At 35.9% G+C, this 18,902-nt stretch overlaps 1 protein-coding gene across 2 annotated transcripts in view; it reads right to left on the reverse strand.

Annotated features, from left to right (window-relative positions):
• Positions 1–18,902, reverse strand: part of ubxn2a (UBX domain protein 2A) — an 84,488-nt gene that overhangs the window by 54,348 nt on the left and 11,238 nt on the right. The window contains exons 1-3 of one of the 2 annotated variants that reach the window (XM_051924935.1): positions 7,846–7,890; positions 4,102–4,155; positions 454–568 (exon numbers count right to left, since the gene is read on the reverse strand). In XM_051924935.1, the coding sequence (XP_051780895.1) occupies positions 454–568; positions 4,102–4,136 (150 nt within the window). In that variant the 5' untranslated portion in view covers positions 4,137–4,155; positions 7,846–7,890. Of the gene's footprint in view, positions 1–453; positions 569–4,101; positions 4,156–7,845; positions 7,891–18,902 lie in introns of those variants that run through there. The other variant, XM_028797378.2, reaches the window with a different exon arrangement.

Below are 18,902 nucleotides of genomic sequence, written 5' to 3' on the forward strand. Positions count from 1 at the left end.
GTCTCACTGCAATCTTTCTCACACTGAGCCTTATACTGCAATAAACTAAGCACATTCAATATTTTATGAAAATAATTATTCTACAGAGGTATAGTTGGCAGGAAATTAAGTAATTTTTGATCAATTACTTTTTCCTCACTGCTGGACACTGCAGCAGTCTTTTCAACTTCATCCAGCAAATCTTCAACAGAAATGATTCTGTCCATGTGTATTTTTTATTCACAGTTTACTTTCGGATCTATCCTGCAAATATCACTTATTTGAATTTGAATAACTCATTTTATTTATAGGTGCATTTTATGTATGAGATTCTGATTTAAAAATGTCTCACTTCAATCTTTGTCATGCTGAGTCTCATACTGCAATAAACTAAACATATTCAATATTTTATGAAAATAATTATTCTACAGAGGTATAGTCGGCAGGAAATTAAATCTTTTTTCGATCAATTACCTTTTCCTCACTGCTGGACACAGTGCCAATCTTTTCAACTTCATCCAGCAAATCTTCAACAGAAAAGCTTCTGTCCATGTGTATTTGTTCGTCACAGTTTTCTTCCCCATCTATCCTACAAAACAAAAAAGCATTAGTCAAAGTGAGAAAGAAACTACTACTGACGGTTTACTCAATCTTATTGCTTTGAATGCATTGCATGATGTAATCTTACAAGATGCAGGCAGATAATCCACTGTCGCAAACCCTAATGGAAGCAGCCGAAAGAAGAAGATTTTAAAAACCTGCATTGCCAAAAGTCAGAAAAAAAATCTAACATCCAAAACAGTGATTTCAATATTTAAATACTGGCATCCTGAAAAGTTGTCAACTAGTCATGTGAGCCACCAGTCTATATACATTAACTATAAGAACTGAACAAAGATAAATGAATGAATCCGAGAGCCAGAGGGCATAATCAATTAAATTCATCACCATAAAGCATATTTCCACTTTTAACACCAACACAATATATGCTATTAGAAATTTAGCACAGATATGGGGGGTTAATTTGTTTCAAACCTTTTTCTTTTTTTCTTTTTCTTTTTGTAAAACTCGAGTTGTGTATGGAGTGTTATTTGATTTTAATAAATTCAATAAAAATTAGGAAAAAAAGAAAAAATAAATTTAGCAGTTAAAATAAAACAAAATTACAATATTGCCTTTGCTGGGCAAAAAAATGAAATCTAATATGAACATGAAAATATGCATAAATAAATAATAATAAATTTATGCATATGCTTAATGAATTAGTTTCTTTTTATACTCACAATATTCTTAAAGCAATGTAGGTGCCTGTCTGTCAAGAGGCTGCCAGGAGAACCCAACTGGGACTCAACTTGAACACAAAGCAGGCTGAGCCATGTTGAAGCTTGGAATTTTATCAAATAAATCAGCATGCCCATGTTTTCACAAACTGCTCATTAAGAAAGCTAAATTCTCTGTACTGTATTTACTGTACATTTAGGGAATACTATAAGAGGTTTTTGTTTTCAAAATGTTACAAAAGTACTGCTCAATAAAGTTTATTTGTTTAGACACACCTAAACTTCAAGCATTCTGTATAAATGATATTCCCTAAAGCAAAACTGAAGAAAGTCCATATAAAACTTTATGCCATGCATGTACATCTAAATCCTTTAAACCTTGAATCTAAACTCACCATTATACACAAACTCATAATTTCACTAAAAGCAGTTTTGAAAACTTTCCTACTATGCATCTAATACTGACAATGGAAATACTTCATGTCTATTCCAATACTTCCATAACTGTGCATCTTATATTTAGATTTTCGGAAAACGTATCAAAGTTAGCTCTGGAGAGAATACATTCTTTTTCACCTGTGCATTTCTCCATGTACTGAAATTCATTTTCATTATGCATTGCATAAATCTTATTCAACTTGAGTTGCCAATAACATAACCCTGAATCAGACCAGACTTGCACAGCTTGCTCTAAAAACCAGACAACCTATGGTGTCATGTTTTGGAAATGTTCTGCTTACATTTTTTCGGACTCCAATCAAATTTCACCCTTATCCTCAGGATCACCAAAAATTGTAATCCTTAAATTGCCAAATTTGAGGAAACACTTCATGGAAAAATCATTGCTTAATGAACACTACATCTAGATAACCTTCATTATCATCTCTCCAGTTTTGATGTCACTACACTGGTTACCTGTGTCATTCAGGATTGACTTTAAAATTCTGCTTATGGTTTATAAAGCCTTAAATAATCTCGCCCCATCTTATATATCGGAATGTCTGACATCTTATATTCCAAATCGTAACCTCAGATCCTCAAATGAGTGTCTCCTTAGAATTCCAAGAGCAAAACTTAAAAGAAGTGGTGAGGCGGCCTTCTGCTGTTATGCACTTAAAATCTGGAATAGCCTGCCAATAGGAATTCGCCAGGCTAATACAGTGGAGCACTTCAAAAAACTGATGAAAACACATTATTTTAACATGGCCTTCTCATAACTTCACTGTAATTTAATCCTGATACTCTGTATATCCAATTCATTATAATAACTATTCATGGTGGCTCTAAAATCTGTACTAACCCCTACTCTCTCTTCTGTTTCCTTTTCCGGTGTCCTTTTGGTGGACCATCCACTCAAAGCACCATGATGTTCCAACAGTGATGAATTAAAAGCCAGAAGTCTGCATGACCATCATCATCAAGTCCTTCCATGAGAACCGTAAATACAAAGGGGACTATTTCATTTATGTTAGGTAGAATGCCCAGAGGGGACTGGGCGGTCTCGTGGCCTGTAACCCCTGCAGATTTTATTTTTTTCTCCAGCCGCCTGGAGTTATTTTTTTTTTGTTTTTTCTGTCCCCCCCTGGCCATCGGACCTTACTCTTTTTCTATGTTAACTAATGTTGTCTTATTTAATTTCATTTTTTGTCTTTTACTTTTCTTTTCTTCATTGTGTAAAGCACTTTGAGCTACTTTTTTGTATGAAAATGTGCTATATAAATAAATGTTGTTGTTGTTGTTGTTATTACACTGGCATCTTGTTAAAATGGAAGAATCCCTATCTGCCTAACTACAGCATATTTGAAAATTCACATCTTCAAATTATAATTTTTTTTCATCAGTAGGCAGCAGTCTACGAATGTTACCCTCAAGTGGCAATATCTATAAATCAATTACTGAACACATTTAAGTGCTACAAGCCTTCTAGCCAGTCTACTTCAATTTCTGACTGATTTGATAGGGTCTAAAAATTTGAACATAAATATATGTACAGAACAAATAAGTAAATATATAACCATGTCTGGCTTAAGGCTGTGTTTTATGTTGACATTTTGAAAACATATTGGAAAGTGAGACCTTTGTATTTTAAGTTAATTTATAAAAAAAATAAAACTATATAAATTAGGTTTTGCAAAGTGTACTACAGTGCTGTTACCTATCGAGAATACAGAAATTGGTCATAAATATGTTTATGATCCTTCTTTCTCTGGTTACAAGAGTGCTTAGGTAAAAGGTACAAATGAAACATCTTTATTTAGACTAATGTGTTACTTCATAAACATTTTGTTTGTTACACAATGAGACAAAATGTAAAATTTTCCTTTTTGACACTGTAAACTAGGACTTTCTAAGAAAACAATTATCCGATTTGTTCACTAACACTCAGGAATCGAATCAATTCAGGCTAAATCTAGATGTTGTTTTATTTCTATTACACCTTTCCTGTAGTTCCTGGGAACCTACTGAAAATTTACCAGCACAGCTGGGTCCTTGTGAAACCTTGCACCATCCTGGTAACACTTCCATGACTGGCTACAGTCTGATGTCTGATAGGATTAGGCTGGGACTTTATGACCACCTTTTCCTTTTGCCTATAGTTTGCTCTAGCCCTTCCTACACATCTTTTCTTTTGGAAGAGCAGATGAAATTCAGTAAGAAGGAACATTCAGCTGGAGACATTGTTCAAGCTTGGTGTACCCAACCTTTGTAATAGCATCAGACGAGTTGCTCTTCTTATTGTTATGACCCTGAGCTTTTGATAATATTTCTGTTTTTGAGTGACATTTATGGCTTGTTATAGAAACCTCTTGAGCATGCAGTCAAATTCACTATAATGACTTACTCTCCATCTTTTTGGGTGTTCCCAAGATCTTTCATCTTGTATTAATATTCACATCTGAAAGAGAATACCAAAATTTCATTTATTAGAACATTTTGCAATTTAAACAAACATAATATTTAAAATAGCATATTAACAAAAAGTGAACAGTTACTTTAGCAGGTCAAGTATAGATGGAGTGTTCATGTTTTTCTATAATCAGAAACCTATCAGACTGAGACTTTTTTTTTTGTTTTCTTATTCAATACCTTAGGCTACTAAATTAGCTACTATGTTTTAGTTTGAAAACTACATTTTCAAACAAAAACAATCTCTGTCTGCATTAGCATTTTAACTTTGTTTACAGAAGTATTTTTATCCATACTGAAATTATCTAAAAATGCATATGATGTTATTGTCTGCCTACATTGGTCAAGTACATAGCACAAACGTCTGTAACCTGGCATATACTGTATAACTTTGGCGTGATTTTAAGCCTCTTTTGTGTGATTTTCTGAGTCAGCCCAAATTTCAGCTTCATCAGCAGTCATTTCACATTAAGTACGAGAGTGGTTGCAATGCCCAACTACATCTTATGATTGAGTTGTTACACAATTCAAAGAATTTCTGTCATGTCAGAAATTTCAGTCGGTTGTCTTATAGTGAGATGCTTTTAAGCCAATTTTCTGATGATGTCATCAAATTTCCCAAAATTCATTGTGCAATGTGAATTTTACACATAAGAGTATAATTTGAGCACCCACATCATGTCTTGTTAATCAGGTTCAACGTGCTTGTGTAGTTTGAGCACATATATGACTGGCAACTATCATGTGGTGTGACTAGTTGCTTAACCATGATTTCTCAGATTCATACAAAATGCAATATAGATGCATAGAGGTAAACAACACAGCAAGCGTCATAGAAAGCAACTCTTCTATGCCTGATATGTCGAAATATGTTTTTCTTCCGTGAAGGGTAACTAATTAGGGAATAAGAAATTGTAATGAGCAGGATCTAGTCAAGGAAGAGCCACGTAATAAACATGAACTAATCAGAGTGTGATAGAGTCTGCTTTGTTTTTGCCCTTCCACATCGTTATTTTTAAAAGTATGCGGCTTTGGAAAGCACTTTTAGAAGTATTTGTTTTTGTGAGTTGAAAACGCTAGTATAGTGTGGATGAGAGGTAAAAATGGAGACAAATGTCTCCGTTTTTAAACAAAAATGTAGTAATGTGAACGTGGTCTTACGTACTAGGCTACAACATTTGTCACAGCTAGCTGCAGTCTTAAAGCTATATTGAACAAGATTTTCACTTAATAAAAAAGTGGTATAACAGACTTTGCTGTACAGCAATTACAAATACCACTGACCCATGTATGATTAAAAGTAACAGAATTGTGGTAGCATTCTTTTAATAGTAATAATAATACACTTATTTATATGGAGCCTTTGAACAAGCTCAAAGCACTACTGAGATTTTTAAAAAGGTAAAATAGAATAAAAATAGAGAATAAAGATTAAATGACTGACACTGGGTACAAACTAATATGAAGCACTGCATCGGAAATAAAAGAAATATATGAAACAATGTTCTGAATTACAATAGGAAGCAATAAACAGGTACAGAAATATAAAAATCTTAATAAACCAAGAACAAATGATATAATATGCAATATTACGTATCATCATGAGAACCTCGATATAGAGGTTAAACTATGAGATCGAGTAAGAATTTCAGCCCAAGTTAAATGTCTTGTTGCCATAAGAGCTATGAAACTGTTTCAACATTTTTCAAAGACTGGTTTATCTTTTAAAAAGAAATAACAATTAAAAATATACAGCAACAACGTTAACACTCCTTTTACACTTCCATTTCTCAATTAAAATCTCTAAAGTAAACACATTTTTAAAAGTCAGAGTGAGGAGACGTTCCCCCAGGGGTGGAAGAGCTGATAAGAAGGTATCAATATGCATTCCAAGTAGAACCTCTACCTGTGTGGGTCAATTGGGGTTTGTCCAGCCAACACCCTGACACTTTGGGCCATATCAGTGCCAAGTGGTAATCACCTTGATTAACCTAACAGTCACCAACAAATAGGCCTCAAATAAAAGGAGATGTATACAGAGTTAATCACCTATGTTTGGCGCCAGGTTCCATGTTACCTGGTACATTTATGAGCAACCATCAGTTCAAATACACAAAAAACTGAATAAATGGATTCAGTCAAAATGACCCTCTCATAGTCCTATATAAACTCCAAATGCACAGCATTAAGCTGAAGCCTCTATCCCTTTAACCAACTAAGAACATTTTGGAACTGGCCTTCACGTAAGATATTCTTCACTTGCCTGCAAAAAAACAGACAAACACTGGGCTCCGGATGTCACAATAACCTCATTCGATACCAGACTCTTTCACCTTTCATGTTAGTTTTGGATTGCTACTTACCTTAACCTTCCCCCTTAGACAATTAACCAATTGTACCAAAGAATAAAAAAGTAAACAATCCTAAGCAAATTACTGTAGTTATTTCTTTCTGAGCTAATACTTCATTTTATACACCCCATCCACTCCTCTGTGGCAAAGTGTAAAAAAACAATAACTGGCATTACCTTGGCAAAATACCTACACCATACCGAACATAATTGTTCAAAGACTAACATGTTCGACGCCTGTTTAATGTAATATATTCACCAGCAAAGTCAAACACCCCAGACATATTATTATCGCTGGATGCAGAAAAAACATTTGATATGATTGAATGGAACTACCTTTTCACTACATTAGAGAAATTTGGGTTTGGCCCGAACATTTGTGCATGGATCAAACTACTGTATACCAATCCAGAAGCTTCATTTTGTATTAACAACATTTGTTCAGACTACTTTAAACTAGAATGTGGTACCAGACAAGGATGCCCCTTGTCACCACTGCTATTTGCAATTGCCATTGAACCACTGGCTGATTAGATAAATGGGATTATCAGAGAAGGACTGGAATAGAAAATTTCTCTATATGCAGATGATATGGTACTGTATCAGACCCACAAAATTCTGTGCCTGCAGTCTTAACAGCACTTACAGAATTTCAAAAGATCTCTGGTCTCAGAATTAATTTGAATAAAAGTGTACTCTTTCCAGTGAATTCTCAAGCATATAATATTAGATTGGACACCTTCCCTTTTATCATTGCAGATCAGTTTAAATACCTAGGGGTAAATATCACAAGTAAACATAAAGCTCTTTATCAACAAAATTTCACTGTCTGTATGGAAAAAATTAAGCAAGACTCGCATAGATGGTCAACCCTTCAAAATCTCACTCTAGCTGGAAGAATTAACATTGTTAAGATGAATATCCTTCCTAAGCTTCTCTTTTTATTTCAAAACATTCCAATATACATCAACAAATCATTTTTAAGCAATTAGATTCAACCATAACCTCATTTATTTGGAACTTAAAACATCCACGTATTCAAAGAGCGACTCTACAAAGACCTAAGGCAAAAGGTGGCATGGCTCTACCCAACTTTCTGTTTTACTACTGGGCAGCAAACATACAAGCTATAAAAATCTGGACACAAATAAATGAACATACAAAGGCTTGGTGCGCAATAGAAATAAAATCCTGCAGTACTTCTTTATATTCCCTGTTTTGTGCCCCTATTAATGCAAGTTATCGCCGATATACTAATAACCCAATTGTGCTTCACTCACTCAGAATATGGAACCAATGTAGAAAGCATTTTAAGATGGAGAATCTTACCTGTGGCACCTCTGCATGAGAACCACCTTTTTCAACCCTCACAAACATATGCAGTTTTATGACCTGGAAAACATTTGGGATTAAATTACTTAGAGATCTTTATATAGACAACATCTTTGCATCCTATGAACAATTACATTCCAAATTTAACTTTCCAGCAACACATTTCATTCACTATCTTCAAATTAGAAACTTTGTTAAACAGAATCTGCCTGATTTTCCTCATCTCCCACCTTCCTCTATGCTGGAAAAAAATATTGCTCAGTTTCGAGGACTCAGACAGCATTTCTAAGATCCAAGAGGACAATGGGAAAAGGATCTCTCACTCAACATCTCAGAAAAGGAGTGGAAGGTAGCAATGCAGAGAATTCACTCAAGCTCCATATGCACAAAGCATATAATTATTCAACTCAAAATTATATATTGAGCACATCTGTCTCGCTTAAAACTGTCCAAAATGTTTCCAGGGCAAGATCCAACCTGCGAACGCTGCAATCAAGTTCCAGCCTCACTGGATCACATGTTTTGTGCCTGCACCAAATTAACATCATTCTGGACAAAAAATTTTAAGTGCCTTTCAGACAGCCTTGGTGTCACAATCCCTTCTAACCCATTAACAGCTGTGTTTGGTGTTAAAGTGAAGAAGGACAAACAAACTGTGATTGCCTTCACTATACTATTGGCACGCAGACTTATATTGCTAAACTGGAAGAATCATAACTCTCCTCTTTTAAGTCAGTGGATAACTGATGTTTTATATTATTTGAAATTGGAAAAAAATAAAATTTTCACTTAGAGGATCTGTGCATAAATTCTTCCAAACCTGGCAGGATCTAATCACTAATATTTTCGAATAAGCTTTTAAAGCAATGAGGAAGCAGATTCTCTCCCTATTCTTTTCTCTTCTTCTTTTACTTATCCATTTATCTACATTCACTTAATAATCTATTTATCTGCTTATTTTTACTAGGTTTAAGTTTTATTCTGCTGCCCATGCTCTCTTTCTCAGGGGTGTGGGTTGATTCGTCTTCAATCCTATTCTTGTAAAATTGATCTATTTGTATAGAATGTTGTGTGATTTCAATAAAATCAATAAAAAAAAAACTATTTTAGAATAAGCTCATAAAGCACCAAGGAAGCAGATTCTCTTCCCATTTCTTTTTCTTCTCCATTTATCTTTAACCGCCTATTAAACTCATCAATTTATGTATTTTTACTAGCTTTTACGTTTTAGTCCGTTGGCCATGCTCTCTTTCTCAGGGGTGGGAGGGTTGATTTGTTTTCAATCCTATTTTTTGTAAAAATTTATCTATTTGTATGGAATGATTACAATAATATCACTAAAATTTGAAAAAAAAAGACTGTAACATGCAAAAGGTTAGTTATTAAACTTAGCTAAGTTCCCCATGTCTCACACAAGTGCAGCTAAGCTAGTGCCAGCTGCATAAATACATCTGCCAAATTGAAAAAAGCACAGCAATTAACAATGTAAAACTGTCTTGGCTATTATTAATTGAAACAAAGAAACAGCAGCATTAACTATTAGATGTCTTACTGAAGCCAACAATTCAACCTCTGGTTGCATTTTATTTTACATGTTCCAACTTCTTCATTTGTTAATGTGAATCTTCCTGTTAGTTTAGTTTGTGTGTCATTTAATCCATTTCAAACACATTCTTCTGTACCTAAAGTACATATAATCATGTAGTCCTACTTGTTCAGTAGAAAGACAGCATGAGTAAAAACCTACATAGATATTTAGAAAGCTTGCACATACCATACAGAAAGAGTCTGGGCTGTGTTTTGAACCCAGTGTTCTGGAGCTGTGAAACAGCAGGTCTGTCACTGCACCAAAGTGTTGCAAACACCTAGGGCATTAGAACATAATTATTGTCACCTAGGTTCCAAGCTTAGATACCAAGCTAAAAGTACCTGGCAAATAGATATTACCAAAGCAGGTATAAGTCACTTGGGAAATGTCACTACTAATCCAATACTACAGCTCAAAGTAAATTTAAGCCATATTAAGAAACCCCAGTCTACTGACACCTAGATATCAGTTATTGACAAGCACATGCATTAAGTATGTCTATTTGATACCATTATTTGTTAATACACTAACTAAACTCCCATTTTGCTAACATTAAAAAACACATGAGAATGAAGGCACATACTAATACAGTATTCCAATTAATTATGGTTGGTCTTAGGCAACTTTTTCTTACAGGCTTCTTACTTTACTACTCCATTGCTTTTTAATTATCAACAGGACAGAGTGTAGTCAGGACTGATGGGGAAGTTAGTTGCCCAGGCCTGGATATAAGATGTGCCACAAAAAAATAAAGTATTAAAACATGGTTTATTGAAGCAAAAGCACACACGGGAGTCGATATAATGATAACTCAATAAGTGTATTAGAAAATGGATGGATGGATAACTGGATGGAGATTGCCAAATATTTAGCAATAGGGCTAAGGAAATGATTTCACAGTCCTGAAGCAGTACACGTTATACAAATGTAATGATGAACTTGTTAAGAGTAAATAGTCTCCAACTTAACAAAACACATTACCGCCATTAAACAAACAAATTTACAAATATATGGTAACTTTAATTTAACTTTAATTAACTTTATATAAAATATTAAGACCTGTCTGTCTGTCATATGTTTACTTGCAAACTATTGGGGCTGAACCTAGATCTTAGTCTTAGTCTAGATCTTAGTCTGATTATGTTCTGGAAATATATAGATACTGTATATATAAAATAAAAAAAACGGTAGCAACAACATAGTGGCTCATAAGTGACAGCAAAGTGACCTGTGGCTATGTGTTTGGCAGAAAGAAAAACAACACTAGCGACATCTGCTAAACATCAAGGAATAAGAAATCAAGACATGGAAGCACATAAACAAGGAAGAAGTAATCCTAAATATAACCTGATATATTCTGGAAATTCAAAAAAGCTAGTGGCCAAAAAAAGTTAATTGTAATATTAGCATGGTCCCTATTAGCCCTTCTATTGATAATCGCTCAAGACATGGTACATACATGTTCAGAATTCATAATCAAGTTAAGTATTGTGTTACTGATCATTGAACATCAAACTTTAATAAATATAAATAAATGATAGCAAATTGTATGAAAAACCAAGTGATAACCACCATAATAGCGAAAGAAAAAGAAGTGAAGTAATATCTGCTGAGTATCAAGCAAATCGCAGAAGGTGATTGGTGAAAGGCAAGAAATAAGATGAAGGCAAGTTAGCGTACGTTCAAAACAAAAAAATGTGTTGTCAAAATAGTCAAATTTTCCTTGTTTGAGATTAGCCACCAGAAATGACGAAATTCATTATAATTTCTAGATGAACTAAAACTAGTAACTATTTACAAAACACAGGAGGTGTTAATAGTTCCTTATCTTTAATTGGTTTTATTTGCATTATATATCAGAACTGTGGGTCCACATGTTTCACTGGTTAATAATAGATTAAGAAGAGAAGATGAAAATCCCAGACTGTCTGAATGAGCTTTTATAGGTTTGATAGGTTTAGATTGTCAAATGGCAGACCATAAATAGCAACATATGCAGACAGATTAAATTCTACAAGATTTATGTCAGAAAATGTATCAATATTAGGCTAGAAGGGAACTAGCCTAGGAAGAAACAAAAATTATGTATGAGAGTGGCAATAGTTTACATTGTTATGTCATGTTGGATCCAAATTAACAAGAACAAGAATCAACTTTAGATTCAGGCATATGTAAGGTATGTATAGTTTTAAAATGTAAAATATGCCTTTCCAAGACCATACCACAACAAAACCAAACCTAAAAGTACCACATATAAAGTAATGTTATACCATTCTCATGTGAAAAAGGAAGTACACTTCATGAAATGTTTTTTCAATCTATGTGGGAATATCAAGATTTGATGTTCATTTTAAAAAGTACCCATAGATAAATGTGAATTATTAAAACAAACATCATGCCACATTTACATTTAGTAGTTTACAGTGTAAATTTAAAAACATAAATGCACACTTCACTTATCCTTACCTCAAACACCTAAAATTAGAATCAGATGCAACAGAACATCAATAGTGAAAATCTTAGTGGAACCTGACTTATATAAACCTTAGGCAGGTAATGTGTTTTGCTCTTTGCTGTTGAAGTGTATGCTATAATAAAGCCTACAGGCCTTAAGAGAGAAAGTTATAGATGCCTAGGAGTCTGGTAAGTAATTTAAAAAGATTTCAAATCAATAGGAAATCAACTATTGCACTGTCTGGGACATCTACAAGTGGAGAAGATTTCAAAGAACTGCCAACTTGTCCAGGCCACCCCAGCAAGGTCAGCCGAAGAGCTGAATGCAAAATACTGAAAGAAGTTTCTAAGAACCGCAGAACTTTATCATGGGACCCACAAGTAGCTCTTGCCACTGTTAATGTCAAATGGCTGCTTGAATTAGACCTATATGAGAAGTGTGTCAGAAAGAAACCTTTGCTGTCCAGGAAAAATAACAGTGAAAAAAAGACTAAAGTTTGCCCATTAACACCTGGACAAAGGCCATAACTTCTGGAACAATCTACTCTGACAGAAAAGGCAAAGATAGAGTGATTTGGCCATAGTACCTGAAGACATGTTTGGAGAAAACCAAAGACAACATTTGACCAAAAAAACTGGATACTAATTGTGAAGCACGTGGTAAAATTTAATGTTTTGGAGCTGCTTTGCTGCACCAGGGCCTGGACAGCTCACCATCACAGAATCCACTAGGAACGTCAAATGAACCAAAACTTCAGTACCAATTCGATACAATAATTCCAAACACTTAACAGTATTAGCTTTTTTACAGTATCATTACTATTGAGTTGGTGCTACATTTGGCATGACTGCAAGCAGATGAATTACTTCAAAAGTAACAATTGTACCTGAGAAAACCTTGAGTAAAAAGTACAAGTGAAAACCGCTCACAGTGGTGATGCTACTCCACCATATTAAAACATGCTGAAAAGAAAAACAGCAGAAGTCATGTCTGGAAATGCTCTGTGTTCAAGAGAAAGGAATTCAGTATGTGACTGGGGGAATGCCACTATTAAAAAAACATTCACGTTATTGCCACTTTTATCCCATTATACAGTTAGTTCAGAAATAGATTTGTACGTGCTTTGAAAGTGTAATCATGCAACAGATAAAACAATGTAATTGTTTAACTTTTATTGTCATGAATTTCTAACAGGAGCGACTAATAACTTTTAAGTGCAATGTCTGACATACAGTGGTACCTCGGTATACATCCTTAATCCATTCCAGATCCTTTGACTTATATCAAACGGGACGTATACCAAAAGAATTTTTCCCATAAGAAATAAAGGGAAAATGATTAATCCGTTCCCATGAAAAAAATTCCTATTGTTATTGGCATATTATACATTGATGGGGTTGTATAAAATAATTTAAACAAAGCTTAACACTAAAATACATAAATACAAAAGCAAATTAGATGAAATAAATTAAAATTTAACCTCACTTTACTTTTTAATAATGTTTTTGTTTTTCACAATCATAGATACCATCGTTCTCAGCATACGGTATGCAGCAGCCATGTCCCGGATACGCATGCCACCTTCATACTTTTCAACAATCAATTCAAATTTACACATAGAGTTATAGCACGGGTTGTTCACTGAAAGCTAGCAACTGCCATACTGACACTTGTGGGCAGCATAGGGTAGCGTGCGGTGTGACAATGCAGGTCCGCTCCATGCTCCCATACATCCTTACCGGGAGTCCTGAACCCGAAAGCGTTGGTAATGTCACCGAGATGAGCTGACAAATGAGGACAATTCTCAAATGAAGTCAGGGGATAGTGCAAGAATGCCAAGTGCTTTTATTTAAAACAAAAATCAGTGTCCAAAAAAAAAGTGCAGTGCATCTGGTTTCAATAAATAATTATTTAATAAATATCCATAAAAACAAGTGTTCTGTGGGGATAAAAACAATAAATAAATCAGATAAAATCCGAGGTTAAAAATGCAGTCTCACTCTTCCCGATCACAGCCCACCTGTGCAGGTGTGACTTACTCCAACTACCTCATTAACTTCCCCATGGTTGTGCAATCGTGCCCACGGAGAACGACACGGCTATACGGGTTAAAACCTGGCCCTTTTTTTGAAGCCGCGGACCCACTATACCACACACGGTGTTCTAGCACGCGAGTCGTATTCCAAACAAAGGTCAATTTATTTATTTATTTTTATATATATTATATATATATATATATATATATATATATATATATATATATATATATATATATATATATATATATATATATATATATATATGGTTGAAAATAGTTTTACTGTCAAATAAATGCAAAGAGTACACGACACGTGTTTCACCCTCATTCTGGGCTCATCAGGTGTACACACTCCACTGCACTCCCTCTCGGGAATCGAACCTCGGACGTCAGCGCCAGAGGCGATGCCCCTAACGTTGCGCCACGGCGTGTGGTTCGCCTCTAACTTTCTCTGACAGTAATATCGCGCTCGCACCGTGCCCCGCGCATGCGTACTTCACCAGAAGACACCTGGACGCACACAGGGATTTTATATATATAGATGCATCCGGAAAGTATTCACAGAGCATCACTTTTTCCACATTTTGTTATGTTACAGCCTTATTCCAAAATGGAATAAATTCATTTTTTTCCTCAGAATTCTACACACAACACTCCATAATGACAACGTGAAAAAAGTTTACTTGAGATTTTTGCAGATTTATTAAAAATAAAAAAATTGAGAAAGCACATGTACATAAGTATTCACAGCCTTTGCCATGAAGCTCAAAATTGAGCTCAGGTGCATCCCATTTCCCCTGATCATCCTTGAGATGTTTCTGCAGCTTAATTGGAGTCCACCTGTGGTAAATTCAGTTAATTGGACATGATTTGGAAAGGCACACACCGGTCCATATAAGGTCCCACAGTTGACAGTTCATATCAGAGCACAAACCAAGCATGAAGTCAAAGGAATTGTCTGTAGACCTCCGAGAAAGGATTGTCTCGAGGCACAAATCTGGGGAAGGTTACAGAAAAATTTCTGCTGCTTTGAAGGTCCCAATGAGCACAGTGGCCTCCATCATCCGTAAGTGGAAGAAGTTCGAAACCACCAGGACTCTTCCTAGAGCTGGCCGGCCATCTAAACTGAGCGATCAGGGGAGAAGGGCATTAGTCAGGGAGGTGACCAAGAACCCAATGGTCATTGTCAGAGCTCCAGAGGTCCTCTGTGGAAAGAGGAGAACCTTCCAGAAGGACAACCATCTCTGCAGCAATCCACCAATCAGGCCTGTATGGTAGAGTGGCCAGACGGAAACCACTCCTTAGTAAAAGGCACATGGCAGCCCACCTGAAGTTTGCCAAAAATCACCTGAAGGACTCTCAGACCATGAGAAAGAAAATTCTCTGGTCTGATGAGACAAAGATTGAACTCTTTGGTGTGAATGCCAGGCGTCACGTTTGGAGGAAACCAGGCACCGCTCATCACCAGGCCAATACCATTCCTACAGTGAAGCATGGTGGTGGCAGCATCATGCTGTGGGGATGTTTTTCAGCGGCAGGGACTAGGAGACTAGTCAGGATAAAGGGAAAGATGACTGCAGCAATGTACAGAGACATCCTGGATGAAAACCTGCTCCAGAGCACTCTTGACCTCAGACTGGGGCGACGGTTCATCTTTCAGCAGGACAACGACCCTAAGCACACAGCCAAGATATCAAAGGAGTTGCTTCAGGACAACTCTGTGAATGTCCTTGAGTGGCCCAGCCAGAGCCCAGACTTGAATCCGATTGAACATCTCTGGAGAGATCTTAAAATGGCTGTGCACCGACACTTCCCATCCAACCTGATGGAGCTTGAGAGGTGCTGCAAAGAGGAATGGGCGAAACTGGCCAAGGATAGGTGTGCCAAGCTTGTGGCATCATATTCAAAAAGACTTGAGGCTGTAATTGCTGCCAAAGGTGCATCGACAAAGTATTGAGCAAAGGCTGTGAATACGTATGTACATGTGATTTCTCAGCTTTTTTATTTTTAATAAATTTGCAAAACCCTCAAGTAAACTTTTTTCACATTGTCATTATGGGGTGTTGTGTGTAGAATTCTGAGGAAAAAAATGAATTTAATCCATTTTGGAATAAGGCTGTAACATAACAAAATGTAGAAAAAGTGATGCGCTGTGAATACTTTCCGGATGCACTATATATATATTTTTTTTTTTTTTTTATTTATATAGCACATTTAAAACAACATTGTAATGTGGCCAAAGTGCTTTACAATAATAGAATAAAAGAAAAACAAAACAAATTAACATAAAACATAAATAGAAATAAAATATATGAACATAAAATAAAATACATAATAAATAGAAGTAATGTTATATACATAAAAAAATAGAAGTAATGTTATATAATCGCAAAGAGGAAACCATCAGTATTACTGAAGGTCACAGAATGCAAGTGAATAGAAATGAGTCTTTAGTCTTGTTTTAAACAGTTCAATTGTAGACGACTCCTTTATATGATGAGGTAAAGAGTTCCACAGGCGAGGCGCAGCAGCTGCAAAGGCCCTGTTACCCTTGGTTTTACACTTGGTACAAGGGATAACCAGAGACAGCTGACCAGAAGATCTAAGCACTCTAGATGGCTGATGTAAAACACACAGTTCAGATAAATAGGAAGGAGCAAGCCCATGTAAAGATTTAAAAACTAGCAGCAAGATTTTAAAATCAATTCAAAAACTGACAGGCAGCCAGTGTAAAGAAGCTAAAATAGGAGAAACAGAGTCATACTTTCTTGCCCCAACCAGAAAGCAAGCGGCAGCATTTTGGACCAACTGTAACCTGTGTATCAGGGATTTGTTAATCCCAGAATACAGCAAGTTGAAGTAATCGAGGCGAGGAAAAATAAACGCATGAGTAGCTATCTCAAGAACCCTAGAAGATAAAAAAGGCTTTATCTTACCTAATAGACGAAGTTGGAAAAACCAACTCACGGCTACAGAATTTACTTGTTTCTCAAAAGAGAGGTTACTATCAAAGGTAACACCAAGATTGCGGACTTGAGGTTTGGAAAAGACAGAGAAAGAGTCGAGAAGTCCAAGACCAATTTGGGCTTTAGCTGATGGACCCACTATAAGCACCTCTGTTTTATTTTGATTTAGATCAAGAAAATTATTAGCCATCCAGGATCTTAGTTCAGACAGACAGTTGTGGAGTTGATTTGTTGTAGAGTTGCAGACAGGAATATAAACCTGAGTATCATCAGCATAGCAGTGAAAAGAAATGTTAAATTTCCTAAAAATCACTCCAATAGGGTGGAGGTATATGGAGAATAAAATAGGACCCAAAATGGATCCCTGAGGAACACCATATTTAAGAGGAGCAGCAGATGAAGAAGAGGAATTAAAAGTCACTGAAAAGTGTCTACCAGTTAAATATGACCTGAACCAGTTAAGAGCAGCCCCTTTAAGCCCAACAAGATGTTCAAGCCGCAACAGCAATATCTCATGGTCAATAGTGTAAAAGGCAGCAGACAGGTCAAGGAGGAGAAGGACTGCTGCATCACCTGAGTCAGTAATAATAGAGATGTCGTTGAATACTTTCAGGAGTGCCGTTTCAACACTATGATAATGCCTAAAGCCAGATTGGTATATCTCAAATAAATTATTGGAGTTAAGGTGATCAACCAATTGATTATAAATAATTCTTTCTAGAATTTTAGCCAGAAATGGCAGTTGGGAAATTGGACGAAAATTGGCTAAAACTCCAGGATCTAATTCTGCCTTTTTTAGACGGGAACGGACTGCAGCATGTTTAAAAAATGAGGGTACAACTCTCGAACTAATAGAATCATTGATGATGGCTAATAAGGGTGGGCCCAACACATCAAAGGCTTCCACTAAGAGACGTGGTGGTACAATATCCAGAGGACTGGGGGCTGGTTTAAGGGTGTCAATATTTCTTTTTAGCTGTGAAAGTGAGACTAGATCAAAGGATTCTAAGACAATGTCATGATTAACAGTAGAAAGTTCACGGCCCGTTTGAACAATGCCACGGCGGATAGTATCGATTTTGCTGACAAAGAATGATAGAAACTGGTCACATGAATGAACAATGCTATTTGATCCCATCGCAGAGTGGGGGTGAATAGCCGCATTAATTGAATTAAATAAGACCCTAGGATTCTTTGAGCGACGGGATACTAAATCGGCAAAGAAGTTTTGTTTCGTTATCTTAACTTCAGCCTGGAAATTGAAAAGAGAAGTCCTAAAAATCTGTTTAGAGACAATCGGTCCATCTTTTTTTTCCAACGCCGTTCAGCAGTTTGACAGGCGTGGCGCAGTGATCGTGTATTTTCATTTAGCCAGGGAGCAGGTCTACCCTTATTACTGTGTATCTTGGGTGGAGCAATTGAGTCTAAAATCGTTTTATAGGAAGAATTAAATTTTACTACAGAATTATCGATACCATTATTTTGGTCATGCACATAAAGACTAGAGAAAATGGTTTTAAAATCAGATATAATAGAAGAATTTAAAAAGCGCGAGCAGCGTGAGGGACAGCTATTAGTCGGGACATCAACAGTAATATTCAGATCCATCGTTATTGAAAAATGATCAGTAAAAGAAACATCACAAAAATCAATATTATTCACTGAAATATCACGAGTAAGAACGAGATCGAGGGTGTGACCGAGAGAGTGGGTTGGCGTATTAATATGCTGTATAAAATCAAATGAGTTCAAAAGTGATAAAAAGTCATTGACCAAAGGTTTTGATTGACAACAAACGTGAATGTTGAAATCACCAACAATAAAAACTTTATCATGAGAGAGGGTAATATCAGCCAAGAGATCAGAGAATTCAGAGATGAAAGTATCATTAATTACAGGAGGTCTATAAACCACGGCAAACAGCAGAGAAGGGGAGCTGCACACTTCGAAAAGTTGAAGTTCAAAGCTCCTAAACGGACCCCTTGTAAGGCTCCGACACAAGAACAT

This window comes from Erpetoichthys calabaricus, chromosome 3 (genome assembly GCF_900747795.2).
Source record: "Erpetoichthys calabaricus chromosome 3, fErpCal1.3, whole genome shotgun sequence".
NCBI classification, from domain to species: Eukaryota; Metazoa; Chordata; class Cladistia; order Polypteriformes; family Polypteridae; genus Erpetoichthys; species Erpetoichthys calabaricus.